The sequence below is a fragment of the Oncorhynchus keta genome, chromosome 11 (assembly GCF_023373465.1).
Source record: "Oncorhynchus keta strain PuntledgeMale-10-30-2019 chromosome 11, Oket_V2, whole genome shotgun sequence".
NCBI lineage: Eukaryota > Metazoa > Chordata > Actinopteri > Salmoniformes > Salmonidae > Oncorhynchus > Oncorhynchus keta.
The window spans coordinates 46,365,123-46,377,884 of record NC_068431.1 but is presented as its reverse complement, the minus strand read 5'-3'; the positions used below and the strand labels follow the sequence as shown (position 1 = coordinate 46,377,884).

The following is a 12,762-nucleotide window of genomic DNA, read 5'->3' as shown; positions in this document are numbered from 1 at the left end:
TTGCAAGTACCATGCTCCACCAACTGAGCCACACGGGACTTCATGGCCTTCCTGTATGATGACTGCTGGGGCAGCAGTTGGAGTATTATCCCTGCGATTAGCAGAGTTGTGAAGGGTGTCAGGACAGAGGACACAGACTCACAGCTTTCAATTGCATTACTGACATCAATCATCATCTCCTTAATCCTATTCCTCCCTGTGACTGACACTTAGAGAGGTGAGGAGGGGTTTAGTGAAAGGCAGAGGAAGAAAGAAATGGTAAAGGGAAGCTGGTCAACAACAATCAAATAACAGACAAAATGACAGAACGCCACAAAGCAATTCAAAATGGTCAACTTTAATAGATTCCCTGTCATAATAGTTCTGTTGTACAGTGCTGTGTATGTCATTTTGCTAAGTGTTAAGTAGCAGAACAATGAGCAGTGTATCGTTCTACAGTCAGCTTTACATTGCAAGTATTCCTCAAAATTCTATTTTTTTTATTTGTGTCTTTATCAATTTGACATAGCTCTATCCTTCAGTAATTGGAAATATCTTTACATTGTAAGTGTCAACCATGATATTATTGTGGTATTGACTATTGAACACTGAAATTGTGAAGTAATTGAACATATCCAACTAATTCATGTCATGACCATGTTACAGCTGGTTTTGTATCTTTCTCAATTTAATTATCTTTTAATGAACCACAACCAAATTTTCCTTCAAGGTGGATTGTGGACCGGTAGAAATAATAGTACGTCAATCCCCGGTTCTAAAAAAAACAATTGTGTTCTTTATTTCTCCTTTGGGGAGTACATGGAATTGACTGAACATCAAATAGCTTCATTAATCATGAAAGGATTGTGGAGGGCTTGGGGTGACGTTAATGTGTTTAGTGTGTGTGTGTGTGTGTGTGTGTGTGTGTGTGTGTGTGTGTGTGTGTGTGTGTGTGTGTGTGTGTGTGTGTGTGTGTGTGGCCATGGGTACCTAAAGCTCAGACTGGGACAACTGATACAAAAATATATTTGCCCCCAAGTGACTGAAATAGATTACAACATTCAAATCACTCATTTGGGGTAAAACATATCAGCATTGGAATGGATTGTGATATCAAAGAAATACCAAATGAATTGATCAGTGTCTAGTTAGATTATTTATCACCCAATAAAGTGCCATGTTTGCCCTGTACACCACCCAGTTTGAAACATTTAGATTTCTCCTCATTATTTGGCGGGGGTCTCCCCAGCTTCAGCGTCCTCACTTCCCACCTGGTTCAGCTGAAGGAAAACCAGCACAGGAGTCACGTACTCCATGATCGTCTCCTTCACCCCTTTTTCCAGCAGGTAGCCCTCGGTCTCAATCTCAGTGTTCTCCTGCCCTGCCACCGCCTCCATGGCTGTCTGCAGGTACCGCAGACTTACCAACACTGATGACTGGGAGGGAAGGATAGGAGAAGATAGAAAGGTTATACAGGAGGATGGGCATACTGTATTACTCAACAGCGAGCTACAAGTATAATTGTTCCGGGGACCCTCTGATTGCCACACAGGACATTATCTCCCTTTTAGGTTTTTAGATTGATATATCTGCAGAGTACCTGGACCAGGAAGATGGACAGCACCGCAGCACCAATAGTGTTCATCAGGCCCATGTAGTAATTGACCAGAGCCTCCCTGCAGCCGCGGATGTAGATGTTGAGCTCCTCGGTCTGGTGTTCGTAGTTGTAGTGGGCTGAGTTGTTGGTGAGGCGGTCCTGGATGCAGGGTCTTGGGGAACTGGGGTTGCAGCAGCTGAAAGGGACCCCATCAAACAGGTAACGCCCGTCCACGTTGCTCTTAACACGGCTAAAGAAGAAGAGAAGCATGTAGAGAATAAACAGTCTGCATCATGGCTTTGTATCACCTCAACTGCATATTTTCCTAGAACCTTAATGATTTATTTAAATTATAATCTGACATGGGATTATTCCTTTACCAAAGACTGTCAGACTGCTCCCTGTCCTCTAATAGTCTCTGCCAGTACTCACTCCTTCACTTCCTTGGAGCTAAAGTCTAGGTAGCGGTTGCTGATCCACTGGACCTCGAACCAGTCCTTGTAGTCGGTGTTTCCACAGCACTGGAACTCCATCTGCAGGCGGTCAATGGTCTGCTTCTGGAAGCAGCGGCCGGGTGTGTCTGTGTCCTTGTAGAAGCGGATGCCATTCTTCAGGCCGATCTTCAGGGACCACTCCAGATTCCCCTTCATAGCGTAGCTCATGATCACAGTCGACAGCATGAGGAGTGTGAAAAAGAGGGAGACTCCCCAGTAGGGTTGTAGGAAGGTCTTCCAGCGGGGGAAGCGTCCGGCATCCAGGGCATCCTGGCACATACGGCCAGCGAAGTAGTTGATACCCAGAGAGGCCAGACCCACTATCATCAGGGTGTTGGGCACAGCATGGATCTCTGTGTTGTCCATTACCTGTAGGCAGAAGAACCTCATGCATCAGTCATACTGCAAACTATACAGCATAAACTGATATGTTAGGCTCTCAACCCATTGATCCCGTAATATTGAATCTGTAGAGGTTGGTGATTCATCTCATTCTTTAAAGTGGGAAACATAATTATGTATTTGAGGAAATCAATTAGGTCGTTTTTACTTTGACTTCTATGCCGAATTTGACATAAAAACTATATTTGCTGCAAAAAGGCTGCATTGAGGGAAGCCTTGACTTCCAGGCCTCACTCTGAGGTGAAAGCCTTGTTGAGGCTACATTGAGGTTAATTTTGTTTCTATTTATGTATTTAACAAGTGCAATAGTTGATAGTATATTATTCCAAGTTCTGAAATCTCAAGAGATAGATGGTAAAGCCTACACCCGTTGTATGTGACAAATAACATTTGATTTCAATCCACGTTCTGTCAGTTAATCGTATCCCTATTCTCAGTTTATCACCAGTGTGTTCAGACCAGAGACAATTGCCCCCTGTTGATAATGTCCACACCTAACCCCTTATCCAATATGAATACCTCATCACAATCTCACTCATAAGAGCATTATCAAAGGCTCCTGCATTCTGCATGAGATATGATCGTCAACACTCCAATGCATTTTATTGTGTCATGTCTGGAAGCACTCAAAAATAATATCTTAATTTAAGCTCTAATACACTCGAAGAATGAATTTCCCCCGTTTTCACCCTCATGCTTTTCATGCAGTTTATCACCAGAAGTTTACTAGTATCATTCCATTCTACTGTAGAACTTCACTGAATACAACCCTAAACACAAGAGGAGAAATCTGAGAAAGTGAAGCTTCTGGATAAGTAATATGTATTGTACTGCAAGAATCATAGTGGCGTTGTGTACGATGTAAAGCTGTAGAGCATTGTGGTACCTCTGCCCTCCTGCGGAGCTCGGTCTTGAGGAAGCAGCCCAGGGTGAAAGTCAACGCTCCGGCCAGTGTGGCCATCCAGGAGAGCAGCCACAGCCCCTGGGCTAGCTTCATTCTCTTCTCAAAAGGGAACTTCATCTTCATCAGCACCATGGTGTTAGTGGGAGTCCACGGAGGCTCCGAGGGTCACTGTGAGAATTGGATGAGGAATGTGGTGATGAAGGGATCTGAGGGGAAGAAGGAGAGTGCAGCAACAGACTGCTGAAGCGATCTGATAAAGGTGGCCTTGAGAAAGGATCGGGTCAAAGGTGAAGAACAGTAAGCCTGGAAGAACTTCAAGCGGAGCAGGTAGAATTCTGAACTGGAGATGGAGTATTCTGATGAGTGTTTCTCAAAGGAGAGACAGTAAGATAATTCTTGATGAAGAAAGGTGGTTTTGTTATCCAAAAGTAAATAAGGAATAATACAACCAGATAGTTTGTCAAAAAAATCTGTGGGGAGAAATAAAAGCCACAAAAAACTTAATTGGTATCTTCTGGATTCATTAGTGGAGGTGTGTTAAAGTTCACATGCTTGATCCCCCCAAAAATGTATTAGAGAAAGTCCAGATGCCCCTTCAGTCCTGTTCTAGCACCTGTGTGCCCATGCTTAGGTAGGTGAGACACAGTGGATTTGGACAATGTTGGACGTCTAGAGAGTCTTAGCACTAATCCCTCACCTATCCTATTAAACGGCCTTTCCAATTGGAATTCAGGCGTCTGTCTGGTCAGCAAAGGTAGCCTCGCTTGAAGCAGGGGTGGGGACATGGATGAGCTCTGACGAACCAAATTGAAGATGACAGGGCGATTGATATAAGCATGGGCACTGATATGTCGGCCACTCCTGTAACTCTCCCTAACCTTTCTGAAATGTTAGCATGAATCTTATGAGACAATTTAAAAAACGGTGTATGGCCTTGCTCTCAAGCACTGTGGTGAACATTTATTGGGGATTGATATCAAATTTGATTTTTTAAAAATGTGTTATTGTCACACTGGATAGGGTTGTTGTTTTACAGGGTCAGCCATAGTAGTACGGTGCCCCAGGAGAAAATGAAGCCTTGCTCAAGGGCACGTCGACAGATATTCCACCTTGTAGATTGATATGGTCAAATCTCAAGACCCCAAATCCATATTTTTCCCCAAATCCATTTCAGACAGACAATGTAAGGCCAGAAAAGGATTACAGTACGAACTGGAGTGAAAATGATGTACAAGCATACTGGTAATAAACTCATCGAGGATATACTGTAGTAGGCTACTCTTTAATTGAATTGAGAAAGCAAGAGATCCAGGGAGAGAGAGGGAAACGGAGGATTATCCTTTCTGAAGCTCCGAGAACCGGCTCAGCAGGGTGAATTTAAACTCGAACACGGAAAACCATTTACAGCCTAAAAACCTACGATCCAGTACATTGAGCACATTGACTTCTCTGTTGACTGGGTGTTTTCTGTGACAGCAACACCCATGTTCAACTGCTATCAAGTGGCTGGCTCTTGACAACTCAGACTGAATCCACCTTGATTCATTAATATGTGACACATAAAGGTGGACTGACATGGCCTTATGGCAGTATATCAGTGTTAATGAAGCCTTAGTAACAGCATTTGACAAGACAAGCCAACCCTTAAATTAACAGGCCACCAAGATGGCCTGAGAAACGGGTAGAAGTACATATATTAGTCTACTACTCATATCTCAGTAAAACTGCTGCACGCCAAGGAGAACCCATAAATCAAAGAGTGTCTCCCCTTTGTGATAACTGACTGACTCTCCTCCCCTCAATCTAGCACCGTCGCCTACGATAAGACACAACAGCGTAACGTGTTTGACTGAATTATTTATACTAGACTTTGTGTGTCATTATTTGTTTTAATTCATGTTAAATTAGTACATTACAGATGACTATATGTATTGAGAACATTCAGACACACGTGCAGTACACAACACGAGGATAAGAAAATACAGACAGAAGTAGTTGTACACAGCTCTGTAATATCGTGCATGGTTTAATGAAGTACAACCTGGGGATGTAGAACAGGGTGAAAGCAACAGCTACTTCTAAATAATAAACATGTCATATATACAAACATTATCGTACATAATCTATATAGTGGAACTCTATCATAAACTACTGGTCCTGCAATACACCATTAAGGATAGAGGTATGGATTGGAGGGTGGAGGCAGAAGGGGGCATGACAGTACAATACACCATTAAGGATAGAGGTATGGATTGGAGGGTGGAGGCAGAAGGGGGCATGACAGTACAATACACCATTAAGGATAGAGGTATGGATTGGAGGGGGAGGCAGAAGGGGGCATGACAGTACAATACACCATTAAGGATAGAGGTATGTATTGGAGGGTGGAGGCAGAAGGGGGCATGACAGTACAATACACCATTAAGGATAGAGGTATGGATTGGAGGGTGGAGGCAGAAGGGGGCTTGACAGTACAATACACCATTAAGGATAGAGGTATGGATTGGAGGGGGAGGCAGAAGGGGGCATGACAGTACAATACACCATTAAGGATAGAGGTATGGATTGGAAGGTGGAGGCAGAAGGGGGCATGACAGTACAATACACCATTAAGGATAGAGGTATGGATTGGAAGGTGGAGGCAGAAGGGGGCATGACAGTACAATACACCATTAAGGATAGAGGTATGGATTGGAGGGTGGAGGCAGAAGGGGGCCTGACAGTACAATACACCATTAAGGATAGAGGTATGGATTGGAGGGTGGAGGCAGAAGGGGGCCTGACAGTACAATACACCATTAAGGATAGAGGTATGGATTGGAGGGGAGGCAGAAGGGGGCCTGACAGTACAATACACCATTAAGGATAGAGGTATGATTGGAGGGTGGAGGCAGAAGGGGGCCTGACAGTACAATACACCATTAAGGATAGAGGTATGGATTGGAGGGGGAGGCAGAAGGGGGCATGACAGTACAATACAACATTAAGGATAGAGGTATGGATTGGAGGGTGGAGGCAGAAGGGGGCATGACAGTACAATACACCATTAAGGATAGAGATATGGATTGGAGGGGGAGGCAGAAGGGGGCCTGACAGTACAATACACCATTAAGGATAGAGGTATGGATTGGAGGGTGGAGGCAGAAGGGGGCATGACAGTACAATACACCATTAAGGATAGAGGTATGGATTGGAGGGTGGAGGCAGAAGGGGGCATGACAGTACAATACACCATTAAGGATAGAGGTATGGATTGGAGGGGGAGGCAGAAGGGGGCATGACAGTACAATACAACATTAAGGATAGAGGTATGGATTGGAGGGTGGAGGCAGAAGGGGGCATGACAGTACAATACACCATTAAGGATAGAGGTATGGATTGGAGGGTGGAGGCAGAAGGGGGCATGACAGTACAATACACCATTAAGGGATTGGAGGGGGAGGCAGAAGGGGCATGACAGTACAATACACCATTAAGGATAGAGGTGTATTGGAGGGTGGAGGCAGAAGGGGGCATGACAGTACAATACACCATTAAGGATAGAGGTATGGATTGGAGGGTGGAGGCAGAAGGGGGCTTGACAGTACAATACACCATTAAGGATAGAGGTATGGATTGGAGGGGGAGGCAGAAGGGGGCATGACAGTACAATACACCATTAAGGATAGAGGTATGGATTGGAAGGTGGAGGCAGAAGGGGGCATGACAGTACAATACACCATTAAGGATAGAGGTATGGATTGGAAGGTGGAGGCAGAAGGGGGCATGACAGTACAATACACCATTAAGGATAGAGGTATGGATTGGAGGGTGGAGGCAGAAGGGGGCCTGACAGTACAATACACCATTAAGGATAGAGGTATGGATTGGAGGGTGGAGGCAGAAGGGGGCCTGACAGTACAATACACCATTAAGGATAGAGGTATGGATTGGAGGGGGAGGCAGAAGGGGGCCTGACAGTACAATACACCATTAAGGATAGAGGTATGGATTGGAGGGTGGAGGCAGAAGGGGGCCTGACAGTACAATACACCATTAAGGATAGAGGTATGGATTGGAGGGGGAGGCAGAAGGGGGCATGACAGTACAATACAACATTAAGGATAGAGGTATGGATTGGAGGGTGGAGGCAGAAGGGGGCATGACAGTACAATACACCATTAAGGATAGAGATATGGATTGGAGGGGGAGGCAGAAGGGGGCCTGACAGTACAATACACCATTAAGGATAGAGGTATGGATTGGAGGGTGGAGGCAGAAGGGGGCATGACAGTACAATACACCATTAAGGATAGAGGTATGGATTGGAGGGTGGAGGCAGAAGGGGGCATGACAGTACAATACACCATTAAGGATAGAGGTATGGATTGGAGGGGGAGGCAGAAGGGGGCCTGACAGTACAATACACCATTAAGGATAGAGGTATGGATTGGAGGGTGGAGGCAGAAGGGGGCATGACAGTACAATACACCATTAAGGATAGAGGTATGGATTGGAGGGTGGAGGCAGAAGGGGGCATGACAGTACAATACACCATTAAGGATAGAGGTATGGATTGGAGGGTGGAGGCAGAAGGGGGCATGACAGTACAATACACCATTAAGGATAGCGGTATGGATTGGAGGGGGAGGCAGAAGGGGCCTGACAGTACAGTCATCAGAACACACTGTGCTTTCATCACATCTTGACACGTGACACAGTGACTATGATTTTGGTTGAAAATAGCAATATATATTCCCGACACACCCTCTGTCTCTATATGCCCCTTCCGATCCATCTCAGTACACTGAGTGTACAAAACATTATGAACACCTGCTCTTTCCTTGACTGACCAGGTGAATCCAGGTGAAAGCTATGATCCCTTGTTGATGCAACTTGTTAAATCCACTACAATCAGTGTAGATGAAGGGGAGGAGACAGGTTAATTAAGGATTTTAAGCCTTGAGACAATTGAGACGTGGTTTGTGCGTGTGTGCCATTCAGAGGGTGCACAGATACATACCCATATACATACATACACCATCTCCCTCTCCCCGCTCGGCGCTTCTCTCACCCCATCCCCATCATTGCGTCTCTCAATACATACATTTTAAACAAGCATACAAACAGAAATTAAACAAAAAAAGCTCAGTTTAAACCAAGAAGTTAGGTTCCACACATGGAAGGTGCAGTGTAATTCTGAAATACATAGATCACCACCATTCTAAGGTAATTTAGACAAGGTTCCCATACTTTGTAGAACTGATCTGTTTTAGAATGCAATGTACATGTCAGATATTCCAGAGGCACCCATTCAAATAGTATCTTATGCCAATCTTTAATAGAAGGAACCTTATCACTAATCCACTGTAAAATGATGTTTTTCCTCGCTGCGAAGGTAAGGATGTTGTAAAGCCTCCTTTTACCCACAGAAGTAACATGCCTACTAGGGAGACCTAACAGTAAATAAACTGGGTCCAATTCTAGATCAACCCCTATGATCTTTTCAATTTCTTGCAGAACACCAGACCAGTATCTTTGTATTTGGGTACACGACCATAAACAATGTGTTAGGGTGCCTGTATCAGTTTTACATTTAAGACACTGAGGGGAAGAGGAAGTGGGGCTAAAAGCATGTCTGCGATTTGGGGATACATGCAGTCTGTGTATTATACTTAATTGGATTGCTCTAGTACGATTACATATAGATACTGTTTTTGCATATTTCCAAATGTCCTCCCACATCTCTTTGTCAATAGTAACAGACAATTCTTTCTCCCACACTTGTTTCGCACTCTGTGTGTCGACAGCAGAAAAGGGACCTTAAAGCATCATAAAACAGACTTACAGACATTTTCCTTTGTGGAAAAAAAGGCATTCTTTCAATGACAGACATATCAGGGTTGCCAATTAAGGTGGTGCTCTTCAGAATATAATATCTTACTTGTAGGAAGCGTAAAAAGTCCTGCTTTGGGAGTCGATATTTCTCGACCATTTGCTCAAACGTTGAGCTTATTAAAGAGCAGAGTGCGGGTTTCTTCTTTTTTCTCATTTTAGTCAACTGATACCATGCACCTGCAAAAAAGATTGCTCAGATGTGCGACTGCCTTTTTGAATTTTGAAACATTGGAGTCAACATGGGCCAGCATCCCTGTGGAACGCTTTCGGCACCTTGTAGAGTCCATGACCTGACGAATTGAGGCTGTTCTGAGGGCTAAAGGAGGTGAAACTCAATATTAGTAAGGTGTTCCTAATGTTTTGTACGCTCAGTGTTTTTTTTTTTTTACTGTGGTTACCAGAGGAAAATCCCTTACACAGGACAAAAACAGACATTTCATGTGGCATAACATTGCTTATATCATACATTTCTCAAACTGACTGTTGCATGCCTCTGGTGACCACAATGAGAAATGGTGATTCAGATTTACATTTTGTCTTGTGGTTTTTTGCCATACTATCAATATGGAGACTACAGCATGTACACAAACATCAATATTAAAATATAGAACATACTGTAGTTTGCATGTACATAAACATCAATATTTTCAAGATAAAACATAGTTTGCATGCAAGAAGAATAAATATATATATATATTTTTTTTTTCCCCCATGGAAGGAGGAAACTATCTAGCAGTTGGAACCATTCACACCAGACCACACAGATCCATCAGCAAAAATCATAAAAACCGTATCAAATGTTTCTGTTTTCATTTGATCTCCATCAATTAAAAACCTGACTTAAAATACATTGTTTCCCATCCACAGTGACGGTCCAACGGACACTCTTTATATGGTACGTTATTAAATATTTGACTATACACTGTACAGGTTAGACCTGGTATTATGTCTATATCTACAGGTGGATTCATTTATGAGGATAAACAAAGTCTATCAACACATCTTACATCTTTACCTAAAGGACCTCAATCCTATGCAACACTCCTCTTCTTATCTAACATGCACGGTGGGAAAAACACAAACCATTATGATGAATTATGCACAAGAGGTTCTGGAAGGATCTATTATTATATAATCCAGAGACAAGGGTGGGATTCGGCTGTGCTCTGCTATGATGAGACAGTAGTGAAGCCTAGGACAGGGTTTCCCAGAGTGAGGGAACAGGGAAAATCAAAGCCACATGTTTTTTGTTTGATGTTACCTCTGGAGGACATCAAAGCCAAATCCCTGCATACTTGGGGGAAAAAAGACCTAAGGACATGTCTTTGATTATGAACCGAGAAAAATATCACAAATATTAAAATGTGGAGCTGAGGATCTCCAACTTGGGCCGCTTGCCATTACAGCTCTTTGCAGGCGTTAATTACTTAATATCTTCAAAAAGAGGAAAACACTATGTTTGAAACAGTTTCTTTATCTTACTTGTTATTAATGATGAATACTATTTGGGGCCCTGTTATTTAGGCCTGAAAACGTTTGAAATCAGATGAAAATTGTAATAATTAAAAGTATTATTATTCAAGTGGTCAATTCTGTTGCTTTATGTTCAAAATACTAATAATGTTATCCAAATCATGCTTACTTCAGTAACCACCAACCCAGTCGACACCTGTCCACATCTGTGTCTCGGCGAAGAGATCAAGTGTCACAGCTGTGTTCTCTCCCCATTCAGCACTTCGTCCGGCGCCCCTCCGGTCCAGCCCCGCCCCTCCTCCACACTGGGCTGCAGCTGGCAGATAAAGTGGTTGAGCATATTTTGGGCCGACTGCAGGTTGTCCAAACTGCTGCCAGGATCTACCTCCCTGACATCCACACCTCCATCATCACCCATGTCCTCGCTCCTTGTCCTCCAGTTCCGGATGATCTCATCTTCTGAGTCGTCCATGGTACCGTCCTCTGGTTGGTGGAGGTCCATCATGGCCTCTGTGCCCTTCAGCTGGCCATGCTGCTCCTCCTGCCTGTGCTTCTGTCTCCTGGAGGAGGGAATCTCCTCCAGACTGGCTGACAGGATGCGGATGGGAGAGCCCAGTTTGCGGCTCGCAGTGACCCTGTACCCGTCCTCCTCTGTTGGGCCATAAGCTGAGTTCTTGAAGCTGGTGGTGAGGGTGACATCATCCATGGGGGCTGATAAGGTCTCAGAGTGAATGGTGACATGGAGATGGGGGATCTGTAGGGAGTGGGGAGGGTGTTGTCTGACAATCTCCTCACCCCCTGACTCACTCTCTGTGTCTCCATCTCCCTGTCCTGCCCAGCAAATACGCTCCTGTCTCCACGGTTGAAACGCTGTGCCACCATGATGACCTCCCGCTGACCTCAGAACGCATTTTGGAGCCTCTTCCCCCATCTCCGACCAATCAGATTCCTCCTCTTCTGGCAATGTTCCCAGCGATAGGTCTTCCCCTTTGGTGGTGACCTTTCCATAATGATGACTATCCATGAATTGGACTGGAGGGGGGGCAACAGGGAGAAGGAATTGATTGACAGAATCATCTGGGTGGAAATGTTTGTCGAGGGCTTCCTGTAGCAAGGATGTTACCTAAGGAATGAAAATAGATGACACAGAACAGAATACAGTTATGTTGTTATGACAATGAACATCTGTACATCAAGAAAAAAGCTGAGTCAAAACTAAAAGACAACTCATAGCTTCATAACAATGGGCATTAGAAAGAATGGGCTACGTAAAACAGCATTTACTAACTACACACAGCTCAAAGCAAAAACAATGGTTTCTATTGGTGGTTTCACTCTGAACTAAAATGTTTTTGATGAATAAACAAAAGGTCAAACTAATGGGAGATATGGATGGTGGAAGGAAGGAGACATTCTATACAAAGAGGAACATACACTACATGACCAAAAGTATGTGGACACCTGCTCGTCAAACATCTCATTTCAAAATCATGGACAATAATGTGGAGTTGGTCCCCCCTTTGCTGCTATGACAGCATCCACCCTTCTGGGAAGGCTTTCCACTAAATGTTGTAACATTGCTGTGGGGACCTGCTTCCATTCAGCCACAATAGTATTAGTGAGGTTGGGTACTGATGAACACAGTCGGTGTTCCAATTCATCCCAATAGTGTTCAATGGGGTTGAGGTCAGGGCTCAAGTCAGTCAAGTTCTTCCACACCGATCTCGACAAACCATTTCTGTATGAACCTCGCTTTGTGCATGGGGTAATTTTCAAGCTAAAACAGGAAAGGGCTTTCCTCAAACTGTTGCCACAAAGTTGGAAGCACAGAATCATCTAGAATGTCATTGTATGCTGTAGCCTTAAGATTTCCCGTTACTGGAATTCAGCTCTTCGTCCGGCACCCCTCCGGTCCAGCCCCACCCCTCCTCCACATTGGGCTGCAGCTGGCAGAAGCGGTTGAGCATATTTTGGGCCAACTGCAGGTTGTCCAACCTGCTGCCAGGATCTACCTCCCTGACATCCACACCTCCATC

At 44.2% G+C, this 12,762-nt stretch overlaps 1 protein-coding gene and 1 long non-coding RNA gene across 4 annotated transcripts; one reads left to right on the top strand and one right to left on the bottom strand.

Moving 5' to 3' along the window:
- Positions 1-317: 317 nt before the first annotated feature.
- Positions 318-4,031, bottom strand: LOC118390763 (RDS/peripherin-like protein xRDS35). Its single transcript, XM_035781474.2, has 4 exons — positions 3,359-4,031; positions 2,009-2,439; positions 1,580-1,826; positions 318-1,415 (listed from the first exon to the last, which is right to left on the bottom strand). Exons 1-4 carry the CDS (start codon positions 3,506-3,508, stop codon positions 1,206-1,208), a joined length of 1,038 nt encoding a protein of 345 aa, XP_035637367.1. The 5' UTR covers positions 3,509-4,031; the 3' UTR covers positions 318-1,205.
- A 925-nt stretch (positions 4,032-4,956) lies between these two features.
- Positions 4,957-10,963, top strand: LOC127906194 (uncharacterized). 3 transcript variants are annotated; one of them, XR_008060612.1, is made up of 5 exons: positions 4,957-5,684; positions 6,372-6,622; positions 6,685-6,747; positions 7,611-7,736; positions 7,799-10,963. It is a non-coding gene; the product is annotated as an uncharacterized LOC127906194 (long non-coding RNA). The 3 variants fall into 3 exon arrangements; XR_008060613.1 differs by lacking the exon at positions 6,685-6,747 and having other exon boundaries at positions 6,497-6,622; XR_008060611.1 differs by lacking the exon at positions 6,685-6,747.
- Positions 10,964-12,762: the final 1,799 nt, after the last annotated feature.